Raw genomic sequence first — 27,966 nt, 5'->3', positions numbered from 1 at the left:
TTGCATTTTCTTTGTCTAACTGGCCTAACTAAAGGGTCCACATTAAGTTTATGAGTTATCACACTATGGTCGATTCCGGGCATTTCTATCGCGGACCAAGCGAAAACATCTAAATTGTTAAGAAACTTACTTGCTGTGTTCGAAGCAGTACGCTTATCAATGCACCGATCTGGAGAGTCTTGGTCAATTCGGTCTCAGAAATCGGTATGTGGGTCGTCTCTTCTATCGGGGCAGCTCGCTCCTCAGTGTAGTCTACGGGTTGCTCCAGTTTGACATCTTCTGCCAGTTTTGCCTTTCCTTTGATTGCAACCACATAGCACTTTCGGGATTCGATTTGATTGCCTCGTATGACCCCCTACTATGTAATATGTCAGAAACTTCAGTCGCGAGATAGCAAGTTGACACTATCACGCGTAAGACACGTGTAATAGGCCAGCCTATGATTGCATTGTAGGGGAAGGAGTTGTGACAACAAATAATGTGTGCTCGAATCGTAGAATATTCGGCCACATGCCCGCCTTCACTGGTATTGTGACCCGACCTATAAGCCTAACTTCCTCTTCACTGAACCCTACTAGTGGGGCATCTGCTGGTTTCAAATCGCTCTATTGTAGTTGCAACTTGTCAATGGTTCCTTTGAAGAGGATATCGACCGTACTGACAGTCCACCAAGATCTACTTCACTTCGAAGTCAGTGATGATCATCTTTACGGCTAGAGCATCATCATGAGGATACTGAATCCCATAGGCATCTTCCTCAGTAAAATAAATGGGTTGTTCGATCCAAGGTCACTTGGGTGGGTTATCTACCTCGTGTTCCAGTTCTCAGACTAAAGTCTTTCCTTCTGCTGCTATGCACCCCACTACAATGGATCCTCCAATGATCATATTGATCACACCACAGATCGGTCTTTCTTCCGGTAGCTGGCGAGGTTGCTGCTCGTTCTGCCTACAGCTCTTTGGGGCGTCTTTCTTCTGATCTTCCTGTTGGTCCCCCTGTCCTTTATCCTCGTGCAAAATGTATTTCTTTAAATACCCATGATGCTTGAGTTCCTCGATCTTGTCACAGAGGTTTCTATAGATCTTCGTGCTTTGACCATGGTCCCGATGAAAGTGACAATAAACATTTGAGTTCCTAGTCGTTGGGTCTCCCTGTAGCTTGGGTGGCCATCTGACGATGGAGGAGTCTTTAATGGCCATCAAGATCTCTCATCGCTTCGCGTTAAGGGGAGTATAGTTGGTTCTCTCCACTAGCGGGGTTCTGGAACGCCGACCCGACTTATAACTTCGTGAGGGGGACTTACTCCTCGAACTTGGGGACTTGCTATTTTTCCTTTTCTGCTTGTTGCTTGTTCCTTCTTCCCCTCTCTTCCTCTTATCACCTTGCCGGTTGTCGGTCTTCTGGTTTATTTCCTCTTTTGTACTGATGAATTGATCGGCCAGTTTAAGGAACTCGGTGGTGTTCTTTGGCTTGTTTGCCACGATGTAACACTTGAACTCTTTGTGAGTAATTCCTTTTCATGTTGTGGTGAGACGTCCTATTGGATCAAGGTTTGGTATCTACAAGCATGTCTTTTAAACGTGGTGCAGAGGGGGCTTTTGATGGAACCCGACGCAAGGTTTATATACTAGGTCCAAACTACTCCTCTGAATGTGGTGGAGAATTCCATGCACATTCAAGCCTCGTCAGCCCTGGCGAGATGCATCTAGGACTGGAATGCGTCTATGTGATCGTTGGGGTCAAAGGACCCATCATACTTGTCTAGTGGTAGTACCTTCAAATATTTCGGTATTGGGGCCGCTAGGAGCTCGGGTGACAGGGGATGGCCGGCTCAACAGAGCAGGTGCCATTCTCATGGCCACCGAGCTTACCTCCTCTCTTTCTCGACCTTGATCTACTAGATGGATGGGCTTTGCTTGTGGGCTATTTCTTGTTGAAGAACAACGAGTCTTGCAACGTCGCCGTTGTTGCTTCTTTGGTGGTGCAACGTTTGTACAACCAACCTCAGTGTAGTCAGGTATCTCGATCTTGCTTTGAATGGTAGGTTGAGGTGGTTCAAGAGTTCTTCTTCGTCACGTGTCCGGTGCTGGCTATCGCGAGGAACCAGGGGGCCTCCTCTCGAGCCTACGCCTTAGGCCCCGAGCTAACGATCTACATTATCTTGATGTGGAACTTGCTGACTGCGCCTCTCAGGCTGGATGGGCTCGGACCTATTCCTCGAGCCCTCTCTTTGGGAAGCAGGGGGAGTACGCCGATTGCCTACTATACCCTGCAGCAGGGTCCATCTTGAGGGAGGGACTAATACCTGCGAAGTTCTCTCACCGCGGGGAGGTGACTGGCGGACATCCTGATGAGCCCGATGTTGATTCTGGTTCTAAGTCTGCCCTTGATGATGATTTATCGGTTGGCTCGGTTGTAGTGGTGGGAACAACTACCGGTATTGTTGATAGAAATAATATTGCTGAAACCGCTGAAATTGGTGGATCTGTTGCATTTGAATTTGCATTGCACGGATGCTCTGGACAAGGTCATTGAACTGGGAGTGCTCGACCCCAGGGGAATCATGAAAGGCTTTGAGAATGTGGCGCTCACTTGGGGGAGTAGGACACTCACCCATTGGATAGTGTTCTGCACGGACAACGATGGAACCCCAGAGACAGTCAAGGGAATGGTGAACTTGCCAATGGTCGCTAAGGAACCCTAGAGAGTGATTGTTTGTTGCTCTTGCCCCCCGATGACATTCATGTCGCTCTTTCCGTTGTGGCTGGAAGATGCCATTAAGGTTGAGATTGTGACTAGGATTGGGATGACCTTTTGATCGTTTCACACAAACAACGCCAATTGGTGATGCACGATCTGGAAGCTCCTAGCTGGCAAGTTACCTGGCGAGCTGGATCAAACTACAAAACAGGGATCAGAGAGACTGGAGTGGATGACCCGGTGAGGTCGCTTCGATGCCTAAGTTAGTATTCTTGCTATGGTTGCGAGCTAAAAGTGTGAATGCTACAGAGATTGAATGTAAATAATCGTGCGTACCTGGGCCCTGGAAGGGTTGATGCCCTTATATACCTGAGTTGTCGTGGGTCTCACGAAATGGTTCCAGGATCTTTGGTCTGAGTAGATGAGATTCATTTCTGCTTTAGATGGGGAGTAACGTGTCAGTCAATGAAGTCTATCGTTATCGCCCGATCCGAGTGGGGAGAGGATAAGGCCTGCCATTATGCGGCATGATCCTGAGAGGTTCGGAGTCTATTGAGAAGCTTATGAAGTCGATTACATGTCACTTCAGTTCCTGGGCCGCGAACTGGCTTAGGTGCCGAGGTGCTTCTATACCAAGGTGACTCTATGCCGAGGTGGCTTTGCACCATGGTGACCGAACACCCGAACTCTGAAAGCTGTGGACTAGGCTCCCCTCATCAAAACCCATTAACTTAGGAAATCTTTTCCTATAATCTCTCTCTCTCTCTAATCCTTTCCTATAATCTCTCCCAATCCACACAAATGGAAACTTGCCTAAAACCTAGCCCTTCCATGTAGTCATGTGGCAGCCTTCTCCTCTTCATTAAAGTCCCATTCCATCTCTCTCTCTCTCTCTCTCTCTCTCTCAACCCCTCCTAAAATTTTGCTTAAACTATCTCTCCCACCTAAAATTCTTTCTAAAGCAACTCTTAATCTATATTACATGCCCAACAAACCATCTAAAAACAAAAAAGCATTGTTAAATTAAGGACAAGTTTCTTAAACTACCATTTATGGTTTAGCTAATTGACTAAGTATACCCTTGTTTTTTTTACTATAGTCTAACGCTACCCTTAATGTTTTAAAAAATTACCATTATCATTAAATATTAACAAAAGGGTTGAAATATCAGTTTTATCCTTCTATTAAATCCCTTTGAAAGCAATTCTCTCTATCCTCTATTCTCTCTCTCTCTCTCTCTCTCTCTCTCTCTCTCCACCTCCTTCACACAACGAAGCCACCATCACCATCGCTGCAACCTTTGAAAAGCGGTGAATTTTCTGTTACAAATGGTGTTTTCCACTCTCTTCTCCATTCTACTCATTCTGACCTGAAACACACTAACAATTGTTGTGTCCATTCGTTCCCTCTCCCCTGCCATCAATCTGAAACGCACTAACAATTTACTGAAAGATAAATTATAAAATGTTTAGTTATTCAAATAAATAATTAGAAAAATTTAATAGTTTTCACAAGTATTTGATACTATATTTATAATTTCCATAATTGTTGAAACTATATTTATGGGTTTGGGAGATAACCCCATAGGTAGGAATGACAATGGGTGGGTTCAAAGTGGGGATCATACTCCCCATCCTGATCCCGAGTTTTAAATTAATTCTCATCTTTGGCCTTGATCCTCGTTGGGAAAAAAATTAGCTTGCATCCCCGATCCCTAGCGGAGACGGGTTCCCTATTGAGGACCCGAATCCCCAACTTTTTCAATTAAAAGTTTGTTTTCAAAAAGGTATTACTTTAAAATAAAGAAAAATTAACATGCAAATAATATTTTAAATATATTTTGATATATGAATAACACAAATAATGTTATAGGTTTAATATAATATATACACATATATTTAATATATATAATTATGGTCGAGGTCAAATGTGGATTTCACTCCCCATCCCGTCCCTGTCCCCAATCGGTTATTCACATTAATTACATCCCCACCTTGTCTTTCCTAAGGTTGTCTTCATCCCCATCCCCACCTAGTCAGGGGAGGCCGGATAAGATGGGGAAGATTGCCATCCCTACTGTCGGGTTGTGTAGCCCCATAAAGCAATAAGTTTTAAGCCCAATAAACCATAACATCTTTTTTCTTGTGCATCGCACAAGGGTCCACTAGTATATACTAAAGTAGAACATTTCACGCCAGATGACCTCTCCTTGCTCCATTACCCGAATAGAGCAATTCTAGAGGGCTTCAAAATTGCCTTTAGAAGCCCATAGAGTTGCCACCTCAACATGGCTTATCTCCCTTTTTCCTCTCATTTTTATTAGAAACTAACTATCCCCCACAACTTCACTTTCTACTAAATTATCTCTAACTATCTCTAATTCCTATTTATCTCATAAATTATCTATAATTCCTATTTATCCTCTCCCCCACTTTTCGTATATATCTATCTAAAGAAATTTTCAATTAAAAAATTCAACAATCATTTAAATATTTCAATAACTAATAATTTCAAATAATGAAATATTAAAAATAGCTAAATAATTGTTTGTCAAAGCATTTAACATCAAGTAATAACTTTAAAATAAATAAAATTTAAATAACAAAAGAATTAAATATTTCACATATTATTGAAATATTTAACATAACTAAACTTTAAATAGTTAAAAACAAAATTATGTAATAAATTAAAAAAAATTCTTAAGATTATAAAAAAATTGTAATAGATTTCATTGTATTTGAATTAATAATAATTTTACATTTTACAAAACTAATAATGAAATTATGTAATAATAGTATAAATTGTAATTTTATGGGTTATTAAATTTAATAATAATTATTATTTTAAAAATTAAAATATTAATATAAATAAGTAATTTTTAAATACTTTAAATATAAAAAAAAACTAAACCATATTTTATATATTATTTCAAAAACAAAAATAGATTAAACAACGAAATCATGTTACAACTTTAAAAAACATCAAAGGCCCAAAATTAACTATAATAAATTTAACAATATTAGATAATAAGAATACAAAATATAAATAATTGAAAAAAATTAAATATTATTGAAATAGTGGAGGTAGATTAATTGATTAAATAACTTAGAGGTATTGAAGTTTTATTAGTTATTTATTGTATTTTTGCTATTAATTTTTAATAATAATTGGAGATTAAACTATTTTTTTTTTTGTTGGAGATTATACTATCAATTTAACTGAAATTAGGAGTGTTCAATAGGCAGTTTAGTCGGATGCAAATTATTTGGCTAGACAAACTAATGTGGTCGGATTGGGGAGTTGGTCACTCAAACTAACAAACCTTTAGTTAAAACCAACCAACTCAAGTTGTATCGGTCAATGTTTTGAAAACCAACCCGGTGACTGACTCGATTTTTAATTAGTTTTTTTTTTGTTTATAGAAAATGTTATATTAGTTTTTTTTTTGTTTATAGGAAATGTTAAATATTGTGATTTGAGGACAAAAACTTTTTTTGCAAAAATAGCACGGCAAGGCACCCACGACACCTTAGGATGCATAAATTTTGAAAAGTTACCCAAAATAAAAATATCACCTCAATCAGACATCTAAGTGCAAAGTTATGGTTTCCAAAAGTTTGCACATGTTTTAAGTATGCAACCTGTAACCCAATGACCAGGTCGAATGGGTCAATAGTTAAACTCTCCAAGTCGGGTGGTTTTTTACCAAGTCAATGGTTTTTGACTGAATGGTGGGTTTCAATATAATTATACATACTTGAAATCAAGGCAATGTGATGGTTCAAACAATTCAACTGATTAGGTCAATGGCATGTTGAAAACATTGGTATCGATTGGGGTTGGATTTTAGTTTGGTTGGTCGATTCAATAGATTTAAACTTAAAAAATTAAATTACATTTAAAAAAATACAATGATATTATTAAAAATAATAAATTAAAAAAATTAAGTTTATAATATAAAGTATTTTAGAGTAAGAAATATGGAAAATGTTTTTGCTTTCCTGTATTCAAATTTTATATTTAAAATATAAAATATTAATATATAATTATAATCGAGTGGGATCAATTTTGGTCAGTTTACAAACGGCCAATTCGAAAGTAACCTGACTTGGTTGGGTTGGAAAATTGCTGAACCGAAGACGACCGAAAATAATAGAGTTTGACCAACTCGAGTTGAGTTGGGCTAGTTTGGTTAGTTTCATCCATTTGATGAACATCCATTGTTGAAATTAATTATTGTTTTTTTACTACAAACAAAATATTAAAAATATTATATAAAAATAAAAATAATTATTAATTATTTAAATGTTAAATTATAAAACAATTGTCTACTCTTATGTATTTCTATTAATTAACTTTCGCTTAACAAAGTCCATGCATTGCACGAGTCCCCACTAGTGTATTAAAGAAAAATAGAAAAACATGTTTTTTTTATTTATTGAAACCCATTAACTTTCATTGATCAATGCTTTCTTAATGGATTACACTTTCACAAACTCTATACTATAAATATTGAGTTTTGAAACTTCAATTCGAGCCTTAAGGTAATTGATGCATTCAACCTCTGGTTGAAAGCTCAAGATATTATTTATACCATTAAGAAATGTGGTTGTATCATGTATTACACTTCAATAAATCTTTACCCTTTTTGGGAAAAATAATAAAAATAATTAGTTGTATAGAACACTAAACATTCCTCTTGTAATTCGCAAATCGATCACGATCATGGATTTCTTGGTTGACAAGAAGATAGTTATGGCCGGTGGCGACCCAAGGTGTAAATCAGGCCGCGGGTGACCTATGCTTGCTACCTCTAGGCTACGTCAAAGGTCCGGCCCGACATGACCCATGGCACGGGCCCAGGTGGACCCTAAATGTGCCATGCCATGCCCCGAGTCAAGCCTTGGGCCAAGCCGGGTCGTGGACTAGGCCAAGCCATGACACACACACACACACACACACATATATATATATATATATATATATATATATATATATATATATATGTTTGTATGAATTTTGATGTATACAATTATTTATATATACAATAATAAAATAAAGTAAACAAATTACAATAAATTAGAATAAAATAGTATAATAAAATTTATAAATCACAAGTGGCACGACCCAATTTAAAGATATACTCACAAGTGGTTTAGAGCTCAAATATGTACATGTACCAGAAAATCCAAAACAAGAGAGAGAGAGATTCACCCAATATTAACTTTTAAGTATCTATGAAAAAAAAATATTAGGTTTTAAAGTAGTAACACGAAGAGAGGGAGACAGTGGAAGGAGAGACCACACTTGTTCATAGGTTGAGCCAGTCTTTACCATTTTATAAATAGAAAATGGATAGGCCTGAGCCCAAACATGACTTGACCATTGTGCTTGGATCTTAGCCAAAGATCCACTTTATAGGTTAGGGTGAATTGGATCGTGGGCTCATGATAAAGGTACATTTGACTCCAATCTATTTGACCCACTTGTATTAAAACCCACCCATATCCATTGATTCTATTAGTGTATCAATATGGATCGAGTGACTTAGGTGTGGTTCGGTAGTGTGTTCATCTCGTGGATGGACCATTTCGGTCCATGCCACGGGATGAAAGCACCATTCGGTTTGCTGTGGATGGGATCAATCCACACTATCTTGTGGACCAGTCTTGTCCACACTCCAATTTTTCGTCAACGGTTTTTTTTTTTTCGTGGATAGGGTCAGTCCACAATTTGCCTTTGCTAATATGTTTCACGTGTCTCTCCAAACCTTACATCCTTTACCATTGAAGGTCTCACCCGCCGAAAATCTCCACCACTGGAAGCTTTTGTGCTCTGCCGAATGTTTTCATTGAAGCTCTCCTATGACCAAGCTCTTCTTCGCTCCACCGAAAGTCTCCCATGCTATGCTCCACCAAAGCTCTCCTTCATCCAAGCTCTACACCGCTCCACTGAATGTCTCAAATGCTATGCTCCACTAAAGCCGTCCTAGCTCTTCACCGCTCCATCAAAGTACCAGTGGTAGAGAAGAAGAGAAGAAGAGAAGAAGAGAAGGAATTGCAGAGCTCATCCCGCATGAATTAATGATGATAGAGAAGAAGAGAGGGAAGAAACCTTCTATCGTTGTGATTCAATGGCCAAAGCCTGGTAAATCGATTGATCTCAAGGATGCAGCAGATACTTGTGAAGTTCAAGTACAACCCGACTCCTCACATGAAGCCTTCTCCACCTCCGGCGCTAGCACCTGCCAACGATGCTAAGACCGGTACTGCTACACACCCTAAGGCTGCAACTGTGACCACTGCCCAGAGGCGCCGTGGTTACTGCTTGATTCTGAACTTTTTGGGTCTTAAACAATGCCCTTTGTTTGTTGAAAATTACCAAGTCAGTACCCTCAGTCTCAAGCTTGTGTATTTGGTTTATGTACGTCATTTCTTAGTATGCTGGCGCTAGTGTAGCTGCAGATGTCTACTTGGAGCATTGTGTAGAAAAGTAGGTTGGTCTATTGTTTTTTTCTTTTTTTTTTTGTTTAACGTGATTTTGGTTCTATGCAAGTATGAATGCTGTTTTGTTTCATTCATTTGTGTTCTTGTTGGTAATCAGTTAATCTCCAACCACCGCAACTTCACGAGTATATTGTCAGTCATTAGGTGTTAAGGTTTTTTCTTGCACAAAATCATTACTTAATTTTTTAATATTTTAATGTTTTTATCAAAAAAATAATATTTTATAATATTTATAATTATTTTATAAAAAATAATATTTATTAATTAATATTAATTCATTGATTCATTTTTAAAAAATATTTATTATATAAAATATAAAAATTAAATATTTATATTTAATTATACATACCTTTTAATAAAAAAAGTGTGATATAGATTAATCCCGTCAGCTGTGGACTATGATATCATGCAAATAATTATGAATTATGATATAGTGTGCCATAACGTGTGGTTCATCCGCATTTCAAAACACCCCTTATTAAGTTGAATGAAAAAGGGCCGGGGTGTCTTGGTTCGAAGGTAGCCATTAGGGTCGATGTCGGTGGACATGGTGTCAGATGTCTTAGTTCGAATGGACCCATTGGTCGGGAAGGGTTGGGTCGAGGGTTTATGAGTAAGAGTCGAGGGTTTCTCCGGCTATTCTTAACCGTCGAAGGTTTCTCCGCTATTCGCCGTCATTCTCTGCCATTTTTCCTTCTTCCTTTCGACACTGAACCACCAGCGGCGGAAACCCCTTTTTTACCCTCCAACCTCTCTTATCCCGTCTTCATCTTTGCCTTTCCCTTTCTCCCTTTTTTTTCTCTTAACCCCTTCTCATTCTCTCGTTTTCTAACATTGTTCGTTGTCTTCTCGGACGGGAACGAAGAGCTCCTGTCAGCGGTATTCTCCACACATCAACTCTGGTCTTCAACGATCGAAAGTAGCTTCATGGTTTGATACTCACCATCTTTTTTTTTTTTTTTTTTACTAATTTCAAGCAGAGCTAACGCCTGTAAAGTCCCTCACCAATCGAAGCCTCTCGTTGCATCAGTCGAATTCAGGCCGAATTTCGTTCAGGTAATCTCCATTCTCGTCGCACTTTTCCTTGGTTTGGGTTTGGTTATCTCTCTCTCTCTGCTTATTTCCCCTGTTATTGTTATAAGTTGCGACAAAGCTTCTGCCAAGCTGGTCTCTATAGGGTCGCCCTCTGTAAAACCCAGGGCCGATGACGATTGACGTGATAGGGAGAATCAGATATATATTTGGTCTGATTTATTATCATCAACTGTTTGTTTCTGCTTAAAATAGTACTTCTCTTCAGTTCCTTTTATTTACTGTTAAAACTGGTTCTTTGTTGGTCTCTATCGCATCTGCTGGGTCTAAGATTAGTGGAAGAATTGTTTTCTTTTTGATTTGCTACCTGATTCCTTTAGAATACGGTGATTGTCTTAATCGCTTGTTTATTTTCGGTTTATCGCATATGTTGTTCAATTGTTGTCCCATTCTCTTCTATCCAACCTTTGAATACATATCCAAATCCACCTTCCCCAAGAATCAGGTCTGAACTTTCCAGTTACAGCCTTGAGCTCCTGAAAAGTAAACTGAAGCAACTGGCGAGAATTTTTCTTTTCTAATGGTGGTGGCCCAGGGTTTTCACTTGAGAGCTGAACTTCATGGGGAACACGGAGTTCCCGGTTGCTGGCATTCAAGCATCGGGTCTCTGTGGCTGCATTTATGGAATCTAAATTAGAGGTATTTTACTTGGATTCCTACTCTTTTCCAATTGTATGGCAAAAATTCATTTAGTTTGCAGAAACAAAATAACTGAAAGTTTGCAGAATTCAATAGAACTAACTCAAATTTGCATTATATTATGCAATTTTTTTTTTTTGCAATTTCTGCAATTTTCTATAATTTCTGCATTTTTTTCTGTTATTTTGATGTATTTCTGATATTTTTCAGTTTTTTTGAAAAAATTCTTTCTTTTTTGCGTTTCTGCAATTTTTTGGTTTTTTCTGCAAATTTTCTGTTTTCTTTTTTTTTTTTTTTGCATTTTCTGCAAATTTTGGTATTTTCTGCAATTTTTTGCAAAAATTCTATAATTGCTGCATTGCAAAATTTTGCATTTTTTCTGGTATTTTAATGCATTTCTGCATTTTGGTATTTTTCTGCAACTTTTTTTCTGATTTTTCTACAAAATTTCAGCAACTTTTCTGATATTTTCATGCATTTTCTGGTATTTTCTGCATATTTTTTTTTTCTGAAAATTTCTGCATTTATTTGCATCCATGCAATTTTTGGTATATTCTGCAACTTGTTTTGCATTTTCTGCAAATTTTATGGTATTTTCTGCATTTTCTGATTTTTTCTGGTATTTTCTTGTGACAGTTATGAGAGCAGGACGGTTCTCTTAAAAATGTTTTTTTGGGTATATGGGTTGACCCAACAGTTATCTGTCACGTGAGTCATGACAGTCACAAAAACAAGACAATTATCTTAAAAATTGATTTTTTGGGTATAGGGTAACCCAACCTGTATTTGCCATGTGACAGTCACGAGAACAAGACAATTATCTTAAAATTGATTTTTCGGATATACGGGTCGCATCTGTCACATGACAGCACTGAGAGAGAATTCTCTCAATTTTTTCAGGGATATGGTTGACCCGATCGGTTTTTGTCACATGAAAGCCTTGAGAGAGATGATTCTCTTAAAAAAAGGTATTTTCAGATATATGGATTGACCCGACTGGTTTCTGCATTTATAGGTGAGGGTAGGTGGGTCAGTGTGGGTGTTGGTGGGTAAGGGTCAATGTGGTTGTGTCAAGTGGGGTGGGTTAGGGTGGGTTGTGATCCATTAACAAGGATTGATGATGGGTCATGGTGGGTCAATATGGGTGGGTTGGTATTCAACCCTTACTCAACCCAACCCACCCATTTACCTCCCCTACCGTATGCTGTAGGGTTTGAAACTTCGGAATCGAAAGTAACTTCAATGGTCCAGTCTCGGACTCTTTGAAGGTTCATTCGCTGCAACATTGCCAACCACCAGCTTCAATGTCGCTAAAACAAGCGACCCAACCCACCCATTTGACCCGATCCGTTTTTGTCACGTGAAAGCCTTGAGAGAGATGATTCTCTTAAAAAAAGGTATTTTCAGATATATGGATTGACCCGACTTGTTTATGCATTTATAGGTGAGGGTAGGTGGGTCAGTATGGGTGTGGGTGGGTAAGGGTCAATGTGGATGTGTCAAGTGGGGTGGGTCAGGGTGGGTTGTGACCCATTAACAAGGATTGATGATGGGTCATGGTGGGTCAATATGGGTGGGTTGGTATTCAACCCATACTCAACCAAACCCGCCCATTTGCCACCCCTACTGAATGCTTTAGGGTTCAAAACTTCGGAATCGAAAGTAACTTCGATGGTCCATTCTCGGACTCTTCGAAGGTTCATTCGCTGTAACATCGCCAACCACCAGCTTCAACGTCGCTAAAACAAGCGACCAATTTCAACGTTGCCAGTGTTTGTTCAAATCTCTCTATTGTCCTCTCTGTTTAGGGTTTGTTCAAATCGCCAAAAGAAGCTTCATTTTTGTGGTTTCTTCAACGCTGCTGGTGTTTCTTCCTCTTCTAGTTGTCAAAGCTGTATTATTTCCCATTAATTTGCATCCATTCTGGAACGTCACAGGAAGAAAGGTTAGGAACAACATTTTTTTTCCTGAACTTTATATTCATGGCATGCTCAACGTTTGTGGTTTCTTACTCATGTGTTTTGGCCATCTTAACATCAATGCTGCATAAAATATTTTCTAATTCCTCCTTTAGTAGAATTTAGGGTTTTCTACCTTGAACCTAGTAGGTTGAATGCATACTTGTTGACACCATTGTATGGCTTGCTGATTCTAAATTTTCTTTCTTAGTTAAACTTATTTTGGAATTTCCAGATTCTAAATCACTCCTCTATGACCTCCTGCTTTGCATTTTAACCCCTGTAGTTTATTAAAACATTGTCACTTGCAAGCAACAAAACATGTGGTTGATACTTTGTTGGATCAAATTCGTCTATGAATTTGCTATACATTCACGGAAGACAAAAAAAGCAGTCAACAAGCAGCTTGTTGATGTATTCCTCATCCCCATGTAATACAGATTTTGATCAAGCATTGGCCTGGAGAAAAGAACCGGAATTATTAGACCTTAGGGTTTTACTTTATTATTGCAACATAGTCTCATTCTACAGTGGACCTCATTAAATATACAAAGAATATCCTTTTAATCAAGAATATCCTTTTAATTCAATGATTATCCTGTTTGGTACCACGTCTATATTGGAATGGGATCATTCCAGGTTTTTATGAAACTGGAATCGTCTAGGTTTTTTCTGGACTACCTGAAAATTTCAGGTGATTACTGTGTGGATTCAAAAGCAATGCATAGTTCTTGTTCTCATCTTTACTGGGGATAGAATTCCTTGTTTATGGTCTTACCATCTAAGGTAAATCTGGGTGCCAAGTTAATAGAACAAAATAATAGGCTGAAAAATCATTCTTGACAGGGAATAAGTGTTTCCTGACAGTGAAAGTGGTAGTGCAGTTGGTCCAATGGCTAAGAATAATGCCATTTTTTGTATCCAATTGCTACCAAGTATCAATGGCTGCTCTGTTACAAGGATTCACAGGTTATTTAGGCATTAGACTCAGGTGGTTGATGCTTGATATTATGCCCTTCTGGAAATATTAAAAGCTGACTGAAATCTAAAATCCCTTATTTATAATGAGATTGGGAAACATTATTTGATGGTCTCAAATGGAGGAAATGGTCTTGTGGTGAGATCCATAGTTGTCAAGGTGACTAGGCGAGGCTAGGCGATGGAATCTATAAATATAAAATCTATAGATTTCAGCCATATAATCATATTCATATATATGAATGATAGGTTCGGCTGTTAAAAACTGATGTGAGAAGTGAGAACAATGACTGCATCAGTGAAGGGAGGAGAGGAGTATAGGGCGGAGCCCCTGTTTTTTCAAAAAAAAAAAAGATGATGATGATGATGATGAGTGGGGAAAGGGACGACTGAGGAGTATAGAGGCGGAGCCCCTGTTTTTTCGGAAAAAAATGAAAAAATGTCTGAGGTGAGAAGAGAGAACTCAGGACTGATTCGACTGAAATCTGGAAAAGAGAAAGAAGATTAGAAGAACTTACGTGCTGGAGCTGAGGTGCGATGGAGTTGGGCTGGGGCTTGAAGCCTTTGGTTCTCCTCCTCTCCAATCGAACCAAAAAAAGCCCTTATGACATAAAGAAAAAAGGCTGTATACTTGGTCATAATACTAAAATGATATCATGTAACCAGATTTATTTTAAAAGAACAAAACATCCAATAAAATATCAAAACAATAAATTAAAAAAATAGTTTTTTAGATGAATGTAGGCGCCCACCTAGGTGCCTAGGTGCCTGCTTAAGTCTCTGGGCGGGTGCCTAATATGCAAAACTTGTGGCGTTTGGGTGAGGCGACCATGAAAAACCGTGTAGTCGCCTTGACAACTACTGGTGACTAGAATATCTTCTAAATAAGGTCCAGAGAATTTTTCCAAGCTTGACAGTAAAGAGAAAATGGATTCCTAGAGAAATAAATTCCACAGAACATGTACTACATAATCATTACTTTTCTTCAATGGGTGGAAGAAAGAAAATGAAACCACAGATTAGTTTCCAGAAAATAACTTTGCATTTCCTTCGGAAAATATAATATATAATCATTACTTGGGTTCTACATCCTTTGCAAGATGGGGTATCTTCTATGAGTGCAATACTAACAGTAGGAATCCTCTAGTTCAATTTCAATGTACTAGTTCAAAAATCTTATAGCAGTTCGGATGCAGAGCTTGCTTTGTTGCTCAGTTTGTGAACTTTCTATTTTACATCAATAGAGGTTGCCATTTCCCATTGACATGTCAAAAGATGATATTGAATATGCCAAAGTAAATGATATCGGATGGGTTTAACCCTCTCTTTTATCATGTTTTTTTGAACCCACCAGCTACTTTTTGTGCTGCCCCAGCTTGTAATATATTCTTCCAAGTGGCAAATCTAGCATGTCACGCACCTGTAAGCATTTGGCCCTTTGGGCTATAGACATTTTATCAATCCATGGGCATTGTTCACATGAATTGGGGTGGAAACTGAAAAGACCATGCAATCATTTTGTACAAGGGGTTTTCTCTCCTTCCACAACTTTCTTCTCTTTTTCTTATTCTTTTAGGCTGTGTTTGGTTTGATAAAATATAAGAGGGCTAAACGCCTAAACCATTGTATCAACAATTAATTATAGTACACTTTGCTGGGGCTGATTGCCTGGTTTCATTGTTGGAATTTATGCCAAATTAGAACCAATGTAGGTAAAGAGGACTATGGTTCTAGAAGTCTGATTGCAGTGTCTTCTTTTTTTTTTTTTTTTGTGAAGTCATTTTAATTATGATCCACTTGGGCCCTATGACCATCATTTCCTTAGAAAATGGTTTGGAGGAAGCACTTATTCCATCCAATGTCTCTTTTCTCTTGTGATCTGTGACTTCATAAACATTCTTAGTTTCTTACTATGTTTCTTACTATTAAATAGCATTTGGCTGTGATAGAAATCATATGTACACGCCATCTGGTTTTTTTGCAACTTTGTATTTTTCTGCATTCTTTGCAAAATTTCTGCATTTCTGTATTTTCCTACATTTCTGCAAAGTTTCTGTATTTTTCTGAAACTTTTCTGTATTTTCTGCATTTTCTTTTTCTGTAATTCTCATGCATTTTCTGTGATTTTTTGCAAATTATCTTTGTTCTTTTTTTCCTGCAATTTTCTGCATTTTGTGCAAAAAATTCTGCATTTCCTTTTTTTTTTTGCATTTTGCAAATTTTCATGTATAAGGGTCGGCCTGACCTATAGCTGCCATTTTGCAGTCATGAGAACAAAGTGTTTCTCTTAAAATTGGTTTTTGGGTATACGGGTTCACTCGACCCGTCTCTGCCACGTGGCAGTCATGAGAGCAAGGTTTTTTTCTTAAATTTGATTTTTTGGGCATACTGGTTGACCCAACCTGTATCTGCCATGTGGCACTCATGAGAACAGAGTGTTTCTCTTAACATTAATGTTTGAGTATACGGGTTGACCTGACTTGTACCTGCCACGTGGTAGTCATGAGAACAAAGTGTTTCTCTTAAAAAATTGATTTTCAGGTATACAGGTTGGCATGGCTTGGTTGTTGCATTTGATAGAGGAATGCTAGAAAAAACCGAAGCAAACAAGCATTTATACTTGGTGGGTAAGTGTGGTGAGGGTCAAGGTGGGTTGCGACCCACTAAGAAGGATTTATAGTGGGTAAATGGGTCAATATGGGTAGGTTGGTATTCAACCCACACCCGACCTAACCCATCCATTTGCCACCTCTGCTTCTCCAAACTGAACCAATCTACATCCTACTTATTTTTTGACAAAATTCCCTATATTGCCTTAAAACCTAATGCCTTTGTCTTGGTTTAGCATTTTTTTCCTAGTTTAGTCATTTTCTCTCCTCTATTCTATCACACACACAACACACCTCACTTCTCTTTATCTCTTGAATCCTTCATCTCTACCGACTTATGACTTGTTGACACATTCTTCATCACTAACACAGTCAAAACAGTGGTGACCGACTGATCAGTGAAGGGTGAGGTGATCTCTCTTAGTCTCACTCACACCTCGACAAAGGGCAACAAATGGCCTTTCTTCTCACCTTGATGTAGGGTAATAAATCGGCAACCTCGTTTCTATTCTGTATCATATATTTATAATTTTCAAGTCCCGATCAATGGAAATTGGGGAAGAAATGGATTGGCTCATACATTCCCCCCCCTTCCCCCCTTTTGAATACATATTGTCACACAAATATAAATTAAATGGATAATGGTTTTGAGTTTGAACTTGTCACTAGAGTTTGAAAGGAAATAGGTCTCCGAAGTATATCTAACTCAAAAGATGGATCCACATAGAACCCAACTTTCAAAAACAGGCCGAATGGTACTATGGTTGGGACTAAAATATGGTGGTGCCCATTTATGTGCCTGTTAATGTTATAGATGGACTAACCATGGGCTAAAGTATTGACCAATTTATTTTATTATTTTGAAAGTTATTACGATATGATGGTACTTGAACTTAACAATTTATCATAATCTCTCATCAATTATTATAGTTAACACAATCCAAAGACCAATGATTCAGTGGGTGATGAGCATCCCTTTGGAGAGGTGACAGGGACTGGTTTGTAGAAAGGGGTTGGCAGTATTGTTATTACAAATTTTGAAGTGGCCTTGTAGGCAATTGTCCCTAATTGCTACATTGGTTTTGGTGGTTTTACTTTATTTTGTTACATTTTGGACTATCATTATCCTACAATCATGCACATAGTTTAACAAATAACAATGGATGTGACACTGAACAGAACAGAATGGTGAAACAGGGTTGATGTAGCCGAACCTGTATGGATGGGTTAAGGCTTTGATGACGATGATGATTTTCCTACAATCATGCAGGGGACATTTGTATTCTGTCACTTACCTTTTGATCATAATAAAGTTTATGTTCATAATAAACAGTGTATGCATTAACTAACCATGAGCTAAAATATGTTTAACATTTTATTTTTTATCTCATAGTTGATGTATTCAAAGAATTGATTATGCCATTATGGTGGCAATTCTAGACATGATTCTGCTTGATTTTGGATAATATTGCCAAAAGACTGTCATTTTGAAACTTTAGATTTTAAATTTAGAAATTATGGAATTGATTTTGTTTATTTTTATTTTGAGAACTAGAATTGTACCCAAATGCAGTGTAGGTCATCAATAAGTGTGGAGCTACTACTATACTCATTTTAGAAACATGTTTTGATTTAAATGGTGATATCTTAAGTTACTGATTTCTACACGCTTGACAGGTTCTGGGGCATGCTAAAGTGCTGGTTCTGATTGTTGCTAAAAACCATGGAAGTAAACAATTCATCAAGCTACAATCATGTATTAAACAAGTAAGGCTGTAGCATACCCAGATTATCCCTTGCTATTATTTTCCTCCTTTTCTTTAACAGCTTGATTAATGTAGTCCATTGAAGTTTCTATAATTCAGTGTATCACACATAATGTCTGCAATATGTAGTGTAGGGCTGTCAATGGTCTGGGTCTGGTCCGGGACAAGGTAGAACCATCCCAAACTGATTGCTAAAACTGGCAAAACCAGAACTGAACCAGATCCTAACGGTTCTACAAAATCAGAACCAGTACCGAACCGATGGGAATCGGGACAATCGGGTATGTTCCAATAAGGCCTGATTATATAAACAAAAGCTTGTTAATGCCTGTAATTTTTTCGATAGAACTACTCTATAACAGGGAAAAAACTATGGAATCATCAATCACGTAATTTTTTCAATAGAATTACAAATCTATAATAGGGAAAAATACGGAATCATAAGGCGAGTTACAGAACTTTTGAGTTGAGAGACACGAGTTACAGAACTTTTGAGTTGAGAGACAATGGAATGTCGTCTACCACTGCTTCCAGCTTCCACTACTGTCGTTGTTGCTTCAACGTCTATCTTCTACCACCGCTACTATTGTCGCCGTCGTTTTTTCCACTACTGACACTGCCTATCTGCCTCCATGTTTGAATCTTTAAGATTGAAGATGTTTAGAGAGTGAAAGGAATTGATAGTGATTGAGTGAAGAGAGTACAGGGGAGATGAGAGTTTGAGTTGAATGAAAGGGGGAAGCGGGAGAAGAGATGAAAAAGTTTAGGTTGTCTTGGAGAGGAAGAAAGGTAGGCTAGGGAATAGGGACCTAGGGAACTGAACAGTTCATTCCTCGAGACTTGAGGTGTCAAAATGGGAAATCAAAAATGAAATGACCCTTGACCCATCCAAATGGTAAGTTTCCTCCAACCTAACCAAAATGAACAATTTGGACATATATGGTTAGAAGTGCTACATATAAAATATTATATATTTAATGTACATTATATAATTGGTTCGGGACAGCCAAAACCAGTCCCGAACCGATAATAATCAGGACTGACCCATCGGTACAACTCATGGATCCAGAACCATTATACTTGGTTCGGATTGTTCGGGTCTGTCAGGTAGAAATGACCTATTGACAGCCCTAATTTAGTGTTTACAAACATTTAGTTTCTATAACATGTAATTAGTTAAACTGAACTGCCTTTACTTCTCTATTAACCTTTTAAAAAATTGCTCTCCAATTACATGCTGGTGGAGATTAAACTTCTCTCTCGACCAGAATTTCATTGCACATTATAATGCTTGCTTTCAGAGAATCTCCTCAGTTAGTTGCATTAATGAAAGAAATGAAGGAAGGATTGGATGCAGTGAGGAGTAAAGTGCAAGCTCTAACTGTGAAAGTAAGATGTTTGTCAAACTCTACTTCGGATTTTTATTTATCAATGATCTCTCATTATCTTTTTAGCCTTTTTTGATTACTTTTATGTTTCTTCTTTTTTCTGGCTTATATTATTGTTCTATCTCGTGTATCAGGTGAAAGAGAACCATTTTCCAACAACAGATGGTATAAGCTATCTTGAAGCAAAGCATTTGCTGCTTCTAAGCTATTGCCAGTCTATTGTTTACTATTTGCTCCGGAAGGCAAAAGGACTCTCAATTGAGGGACACCCTGTTGTTCGGAGCCTTGTAGAGATGAGATTGTTTCTGGAAAAGGTCTCTCTCTCTCTCTCTCTCTCTCTCTCTCTCTCTATTCATCTCTATATCTATCTCTATCGATCCATCTATCAATTGATAAGTTGATTTTCTCCATATGATGTCGATCAGATTCGTCCAATTGATAAGAAACTCCAGTACCAAATTCAGAAGCTCTTGAAGGATGTTGGAAGTACAGTTCAGAAAGCAGGTTTCAAAGAAAAGGAAACAGATGATGCCCAGAATACAGAAGATCTATTGAAGTACCGGCCGAATCCAGACATGCTTGTTAGCAAATCAAGTCAGAATTCTGAGGTGGGTTGATGTTAAATAAATAAAAGAAGAAAGAAAAGAGAAAAAAAACTGAATACGTTTACAACTTAAAATTTTGGTTTCTAAGTCCTAAATATGAACTATAGGATAAGAGTGGTGTATATCGACCACCCAAGTTTGCCCCTACCACTATGGAGGAGGATGATAGGATTGCAAAACAGGAAAGATTAGCACTGAGAAAGGAGAAGGAGACTCTGCGGAAAGCTAAGCAGAGTGCTTACGTCAGAGAATTGATGGATGACTTTGAAGGGAGACCCGAAGAGGTTGGTTTGACTACATTTGTTATGCAATTAAGTTGTATTCGCTAACTTGTTCATCTCTTACAAGCTATCGTAATACAGGTTAGAGAAATTATTGGAGTTGAAAGTAGAGAGCTTATTAGATTTAAGGCAAAGATGGAGGATCGTGCACGGCAAGAGGAGGAACTTTTCACCCGGGTTCCACTTACAAAGATGGAAAGGAAGAAAGAGAAGCATTTGAAGAAGTCAAGAAATGGGTATAAGATTTAAATCAATATTAGTAACTGTTCCTCTTCTATCATGCATCACATGTTGTAAAATGAAAGTTGTGCATGGATTTTTAATGCCAGATTTCTTTTTGGTTGGTCTGACATGTTTTTTTCATTTGTTTATGCCAGGTTACTTGGTTTGACTGATGGATTTATTGATGAGATTGGAACATTACCTCTGGAGGATGATGGTGATAAGCACACTATAGGATCCAGTAATTTTAACGGTGGAAGGAAAAAGCTTAAGCGTAAGGTATGCTGAATTTACAGGAATAATTTTAAAGCATCATTTTCCCTCTCCCATCTAAAATCGCCTTTTGTTGAATAGTTTCAATTCTTAAGGAGTGCCTATATGATTTGTTCCTCATGCATTTGCTATTCTGTTTTTGCGTTTGGTACATAGTTCTTTAGTGGCTTTGTTTTTTTTTTTTTTCTTATTTTTTTGTATTAACTTTCTGTAGTGGGCTGATGAATGTTGTTTTTCTGGTCAATATTATTTGAATGTTTTTATTTACATGGTTCTCTATAGTTCTTTAATGGCTTTGTTTTTGTTGTATTATTTTGCTTTAGTTGGGTGATGAATATTGATTTTGTGGTCAATATTATTTGAATATTGTTGTGTATAATCACTTAATAGCTGAATTAAGTGATTTTGTGGTCAACTGGTCTGTTTTCCTGAAGGAAAGGGGGGGGGGCTGGAAGGAGGTATTGAAGATTGTAAAAGAATTTCTCAATGTGGCAACTGAGGGCCTAAGAACACTGATATCAGAGGAGTTGAAGCCTTCAAAGGAGAGAGGTGGCCATAGGTGGAGCTACCTGTGAAGGTAGGTTGGTCTTCACTGCATTGAAGGAGGATTAGAAGAAGAGATTTGTAGTGAAAGTAAATATATCACCAAAAATTTGGAGGAAAGTAGCGGAGGAGTTACTTAGGAATCTGAATCTGAGCTGCACAATTATTTTGACACCTTATGAAAAGTGTAAAGCTCTATTAGAGATGCTAGGTGTTGAGTTGCATTTAGATTCAACTTGCTTTCATTTGGAGTCTGGTACAGTGACTGCAGTCACTATCTCGAGTAGTGATTTAAAAGGCGCACCTAGACACTTAGGTGAGGTGCATTTAAGGTATGCACCTCGCCTAGGCCCCAGGCACAGCACTTTCAAAAGGGATGTGCCTTATGCATCAGCCCTGGTGTGTGCCCTTTTAAATTTTTGCGCTTTTTATTTTTTTTTCTTGAACCTAGCAGCTGGATCCCCGACCACGCCCCTTAAGGCAAGCCCAAACAAGTCCATATTAACCCCCTATTTGCTAATGTTGTTCAATTATTCATCGTAATAAAAGATCTTCTTAAAAGGCAATTAAAATTATAAAATCATTATTTTTTATTTGAGGATTAAGAATTTAAGACCCTAACATGGATTTGTTTGGTCTTGCCTTGAGGGGGCTTGGTACAAAGGCGGCTTGTAGAATCAGGAATGCAAGATGTTTTGCATCACATTAGGTATCTGAAATAATGCAATTGACGAAAAGAAGAGATTGTGGGTTTTACATGCTAAAATATTTTATATATTTGATTTTATTTTTAAATTTTCATTTGAATATGCTTTACATATTCAAAACTTTTAAAATTTTAAATAATAGGATTTTTAAAACTTTTAAAATTTATGTTTATATTTTTTTATTGGTATTATGTTTAATATTTTAATATTTTTTGCATTTTTTGAATTTTCTGACATCTTTCTGATTTTTTGACGAGTTTTGTATCTTTGTGCCTCGCTTCAAAGAGGTGTTTGCCTCGCCTTGCGCCTTGGGCGTAAATTTCCCCTTGTGTTTCTTTTGCACCTTGCACTTTTAAAACACTCTGGAGGTGGTCTCCATTGGCTAATGCCAAGAATTTGGAGGTTGAAGTTTAAGTAGCAGTTTGAATCTTGGGTCTACTACAATTGCCCTTACCACAATAGACTGCAAATTGAAGGTGATTCTAAATTGATAACAGTGACTTGGAAATACAGGGAATCAATGAAAATATTTAGGTGGTTAAGTAGAGATATGACGATTATCATCCAAGGAAAGGAGGTCTGCAAATGGGTTGGTTGGTTATTTTGTAAAACAAGGGGTGCATAAGTCTGAGCTATTATTTGTGGCTCAATTGTAATTTCGATTCTATAATGGGGGTTGCACTACATGCCTCTGAGTGCTTTTATTGTAACACTGCTTTTTAATATTTTATAAAATTTTCATTACTTATAAAAAACATGTTTGGCTTTGCTTGCATTTCCAAGGTTATGGTTTTTGACTGTTGGCAGACTCTGAAGCTCCATGGTGAAGATCACAAATCAAATGAAAAAGAGAAAGAGAAGATTCAAGAAGCCTGTAATAATCAACATAAAGACAAATGAGCCAACTTGATAACTTGGCATTATCATCAAAAAAGAGGAGCTTTTTTTGTATCTTTGGGAAAATTGAATCAAATCATGGAACTAAGAAGTTAAAAACTAAGGTTCTCCATGGATGCATAATCCCCATTCCATGGGGCATCATGGCAAAACAAACAAGTGAATCGTTTGCCAAATTCTAACAAAGAAAAAGTAAATGGATCAGATGATAACTTGTATATTCAGCGACATAAGGAGAGCTAGAATGTGGCTATCATGCATGACATAATGCTTGATTTGCCTGATCCAATTGGAGTTAACTTTAGCACAATGCTTATTGTATGAAGCCAGAATATGAAGCAGTAGGTATTTTTTAGATGACAAGGATTCATCATAAAGGTGGTAAAACTCAATAGAGGTGGAAAATAGGAGGAATTCATTCAAAAAATAAGTATTTTTGGGGAAAGTGCTTTTGGAGGCATTTGTTTTTTTAAATTAGATAATCAAGCTTTATACTAATATAACTTGGGGGAAATTCGAATGCAAATTGGTATGCAGTCGATGTGGACTAGGCATTGAACATGTAATCCAGAGGTTCACCACCCCAGTGAAAGCTGAGGATTGGCTAAGGATACCTCGACATGACAGAAATAAATGCTTGCAAATCTCTGACCCAACTAAGAAACCATTACCATGGCAAGTAAACCATTATCATCTTTGGATTCGTTGATCGTATCTCTCTTATTTTTGTTACTACTGCCTACAATGTAATTGTCATTGTTATTTTATTTCTTGTTCATCTCATCTCGTTTTTCCATTTCGTTCCTCGTTTTCTTTAGCCGTCTATAAATTGGGAGACTAACATTCACTATCCATTTGCAGAGGAAGCATTGAGGAATCTGGATCTTGGATCTGCGTTAATATGTTAGAGATAGTATAATGGTTGTAAGATTTACCCCTTTAATTATTGGAGTTTGGACACGAGGGGTGTTGGCCATTTTGGCCACTATGTATGATTTTGTTTTGAGAAGCAAAACCAACTCTCATATCGGCAAAAATCGTAGGTGGAGCCGTGGAGGTCATTTTCTATCCCTGGTAATTAATTTGTCTGGTTGCACACTTCGCCAGGAATCTTCTGAGTTTAGGGTAGCTCAGTGATAAGACTGCGTTTTTTTTCCCTCACTGCAGATGGTTCGTATCCTGGTTCTCAACTTATTACTTGCTCCATGCCTGATTTAATGGGCTTGGGTGCCCATAACGATATATTTGAATAGGGTCATTTATTAAAACAATCCTTATAGTTTTATGGGCATAATAAAACACCCATTTGTCTAGCAACTTGTTGCAAGGTTCAAGGTATTAGAAATGCTATGCATATCGGAAATGCAAATTTAAGAGACGTATCGGGATACACATGGATATAGACTAAAAATTAAGATATGTATGAAAATACATGGAAATGCTATAAATGCTCTAATAAATAAAAAATTAACATCAGTATCATTAAATATAAGACATAAATGGACTATTTATAAATAAAAATAACATGTTTTTAGTGGGTTTTATGACAAAAACATATTATAATCAATATACAGGAATAAAAACATACTATTTAATAAAGTACTCAATTTAGTTCCAATGTATTTGCTTGTTTTATTCTAAAAAATAAATTAAAATTAAGAAAAGTAAATATGTAATAGCAAAATTGAATGGATTTATGGACATAATAGATCAAGTAATTATTTTGCATGTTTCATTCTAATTTTCTGAAAACTAAATAATTATTTATTTTTATTCAAATAATTATTTTGGATGTTTTATTCTAAATATTAAATTAAAATTAAGAAAAGTAAATATGTAACAGAAAAATTGAATGGATTTATGGACATAATAGATCAAGTAATTATTTTGCATGTTTTATTTTAAATATTAAATTAAAGTTAAGAAAAGTAAATATGTAACAGAAAAATTGAATGGATTTATAAAAAAATAGATTAAATAATTATTTTGCATGTTTCATTCTAATTTTCTAATAACTGAATAATTATTTATTTTTATTCAAATAATTATTTTGGATGTTTTATTTTAAATATTAAATTAAAATTAAGAAAAGTAAATATGTAACAGAAAAATTGAATGGATTTTTGGACATAATATATCAAGTAATTATCTTGTATGTTTCATTCTAATTTTTTAAAAACTGAATAGTTATTTATTTTTATTCAAATGATTATTTTGCTTGTTTTATTCTAAAAATTAAATTAAAATTAGGAAAAGTAAATATGTAACAGAAAAATTGAATGGATTTATGGAAATAATTATTTTGCATGTTTCATTCTAATTTTCTAAAAACTAAATAATTATTTATTTATATTCAAATAATTATTTTTTATGTTTTATTCTAAAATTAAAATTAAAATTAAGAAAAGAAAATATGAAACAGAAAAATTGAATGAATTTGATCTATGGACATGGTAGATCATCCATAGATCTACAACATATTCAGCCTATAGGGTTAAGTTACAAAAAATTAAAAGTCATGAAGGAAGATTTGGCCTGACTTCTTGACCACCCAACAGGTGGCAAAAGAAACAACTCGGCATAGCAGTATGCTCGAGGCGCGAGCTCCGAGAGGAGGAACCAGCAATTCGAGCTCCCCATAGAGAATCAATTCAGCGTCCTAGCGGCGGACTACCAACATTCCAGGCCCATCGAGCTCGACAACACAGAGGCCAGCAGCGCCAGTACCAGGCTCACTCAGCAACGAAGATGCCGACGAAGTCGCCGAACTGAAACCCGTGTCCTGCTTGAGCTCAGAGATAAAGAAGAGGCGAGCTCGGACGATGTAAAAGCTGCCCCTATTCTCTCAGTTCCTTCCCCCCTCTCATCAAAATTCCTTGCAGTTCCCATGCCCAGAGACTTCAAACTCCCCCCTTTAGACAAGTATGATGGGCCCTTCGACCCCAACGACCACGTCAATGCCTTCCTGTCCCAAATGCACATAGCAAGGGCCAGTGAATCGTGCATGTGCGTGGCCTTCACCACCACCATCAAGGAGGTGGCCTGCACCTGGTACAGGAATTGGCCCCTGGGTTAATAAGAAGCTGGACCCAGTTCGTGCAGGTCTTACCGCACACTTCGTTACCAGCAAGCAGTGCCCTAGAACTGAGGAAAGCATCTTCGGAGTAGTCCAGAGGGAAGGAGAGTCCATCTGGGGCTACATCAAGCGATTCAATGACGCGTGTTTGCAGATACCGTGACTAGACCCCATGGTGCAGCTCGTGGCGGGCAAGAGAGGAGTAACACACAAGGAGTTCAAATGACACATGATAGCTAGCCAACCCACGACGTAGCCGAATTCCTCAAGCTCGTAGATAAGTTCATGAGAACAGAGGAAGAGATCAACCAAAGGACCAAAAGTAGGATCGAGAAAAGGAAGAGGGAAGGCGAGCTCTCCAACCCAGATGATAGAAGAAAAAACCCAGCTCGGGAGACAAAACCGAGCAAGCCGTTCCAAGCTCCCTTAGCAGCTCGGATGGATTACACACTCTTAAACACGAAGCGGGCCGAGATTTTGATGACGATCAAAGACGCCCCATACGTAAAATGACCACCTCGCCTAAAAGGGAACCCAAACGAGAGAAACAAAAACTTGTACTGCAATTTCCATAGAGACCACAGTCATAGTACCGAGCATTGTAATAATCTTCGGGACAAGAAAGACGTACTCATCTGTCGCGGGTACTTGAGAAATTTTGTACAGCATAGCAATAATAATAATAATAAGACAGGTCGGCAAGGAGAGCACGATAAGGATGCTCCCAAGTCTAGCGGCAGGCCGACCGAACCGTCGCAAAGACAACCTCTGGAGGAGAGGCCAGTTCGGGGAACCATCCACGTAGTAGTGAGAGGTTCGGTAGTCGCGGGTTGCACTTCAGTAGTAGCCCGAGCGTCAGTTCGCGAAGCTGCCCGAGAAGAGCAGAACCCTCCAAAGAGACCAAAGATGGTGGAATCGATTTTCTTCACGGAAGACGATGTGCGAGGGGTCCACTACCCCGATGATGCACTTGTCATCAAACCAAGGATTAGCGACTTCGAAGTTAGGCGCGTGCTTGTTGATTCAGGCAGCTCGGCAGACATTCTCTTCAAGTCGGCTTTTGACCGGCTTCAGTTGCAGAAAAGCGAACTGAAGCCCGCAAACACTCTCTGGTGGGCTTCAGCGGAGAAGAAGTCAGGACCCTTGGGAAAATAACAGTACCTGTGGAAGTCGGCACATGGCTCTGTACGATCAGATTCAACCATGATTTCCTGGTGGTTGCAACCCCCTCCCCATACAATGCCATAATAGGGCGGCCAATCACTCATGTCCTACGGGCATTGGTCTCCACCTATTACTTGCCAATGAAGTTTCCTACAGACTTTGGTATGAGGGTAGCACGGGGCGACCAGCTTGAGTCCTGCAAGTGCTATGTTACCGCCCTGAAGGGAAAAACCAAGGTGGTCGATGACCTCGAACTGGAGCGACCTACGGAGCAAGGCGACGAACAAGCTGCGCCCATAGAAGAAACGGTCACAATCCCAACTTCAGCTGCGAACCCAGCTCGGACACTACAGATTGGTACTTCCGTCTAGAAACCTCTACGAACCAAACTGGTGAGTTTCTTACTTCAAAATTTAGATATTTTTGCATGGTCTGCTTCCGATATGCCCGATATTAACCCCAGCCTTATAACTCACAAACTTAAAACTGACCCTGTAGTTAGACCCATTAGACAGAAGAAACGCAACTTAGCCCCAGAACGCTGGAGGGCGATCGACGAGG

At 37.9% G+C, this 27,966-nt stretch overlaps 1 protein-coding gene across 15 annotated transcripts; it reads left to right on the top strand.

Annotated features, from left to right (window-relative positions):
• The first annotated feature begins 9,642 nt into the window (after window positions 1-9,642).
• Window positions 9,643-24,089, top strand: LOC148876564 (Sas10/Utp3/C1D family). 15 transcript variants are annotated; one of them, XM_088965244.1, is made up of 12 exons: window positions 9,666-10,086; window positions 10,188-10,263; window positions 10,745-10,938; window positions 16,856-16,965; window positions 18,161-18,250; window positions 19,551-19,638; window positions 19,772-19,951; window positions 20,063-20,245; window positions 20,350-20,526; window positions 20,605-20,759; window positions 20,901-21,024; window positions 24,027-24,089. In XM_088965244.1, exons 5-12 carry the CDS (start codon window positions 18,207-18,209, stop codon window positions 24,036-24,038), a joined length of 963 nt encoding a protein of 320 aa, XP_088821370.1. In that variant the 5' UTR covers window positions 9,666-10,086; window positions 10,188-10,263; window positions 10,745-10,938; window positions 16,856-16,965; window positions 18,161-18,206; the 3' UTR covers window positions 24,039-24,089. The 15 variants fall into 15 exon arrangements, with proteins under 15 accessions (XP_088820752.1, XP_088821370.1, XP_088820962.1 ...); XM_088965039.1 differs by lacking the exon at window positions 16,856-16,965 and adding an exon at window positions 12,747-12,883 and having other exon boundaries at window positions 9,709-10,086; window positions 10,835-10,938; XM_088965446.1 differs by lacking the exon at window positions 16,856-16,965 and adding an exon at window positions 12,747-12,883 and having other exon boundaries at window positions 9,717-10,086.
• The last annotated feature ends 3,877 nt before the right edge of the window (window positions 24,090-27,966 follow it).

Source organism: Nelumbo lutea, chromosome 1 (genome assembly GCF_056320005.1).
Source record: "Nelumbo lutea isolate HS-2025 chromosome 1, American lotus-T2T, whole genome shotgun sequence".
Lineage (NCBI taxonomy): Eukaryota > Viridiplantae > Streptophyta > Magnoliopsida > Proteales > Nelumbonaceae > Nelumbo > Nelumbo lutea.
Note: the sequence above shows the minus strand (reverse complement) of the source record. Positions and strands in the feature narration are given on the sequence as shown.

What these genes read in the sequence shown, in the direction of transcription:
- LOC148876564 (XM_088964626.1), top strand. Translation starts at nt 18,207, where the DNA reads ATGGAAGTAAACAATTCATCAAGCTACAATCATGTATTAAACAA. An exon ending in TTGAAGGGAGACCCGAAGAG is followed by an intron (nt 20,527 to 20,604) that starts GTTGGTTTGACT and finishes ATCGTAATACAG; the next exon opens with GTTAGAGAAATTATTGGAGT. An exon ending in TTGAAGAAGTCAAGAAATGG is followed by an intron (nt 20,760 to 20,900) that starts GTATAAGATTTA and finishes TGTTTATGCCAG; the next exon opens with GTTACTTGGTTTGACTGATG.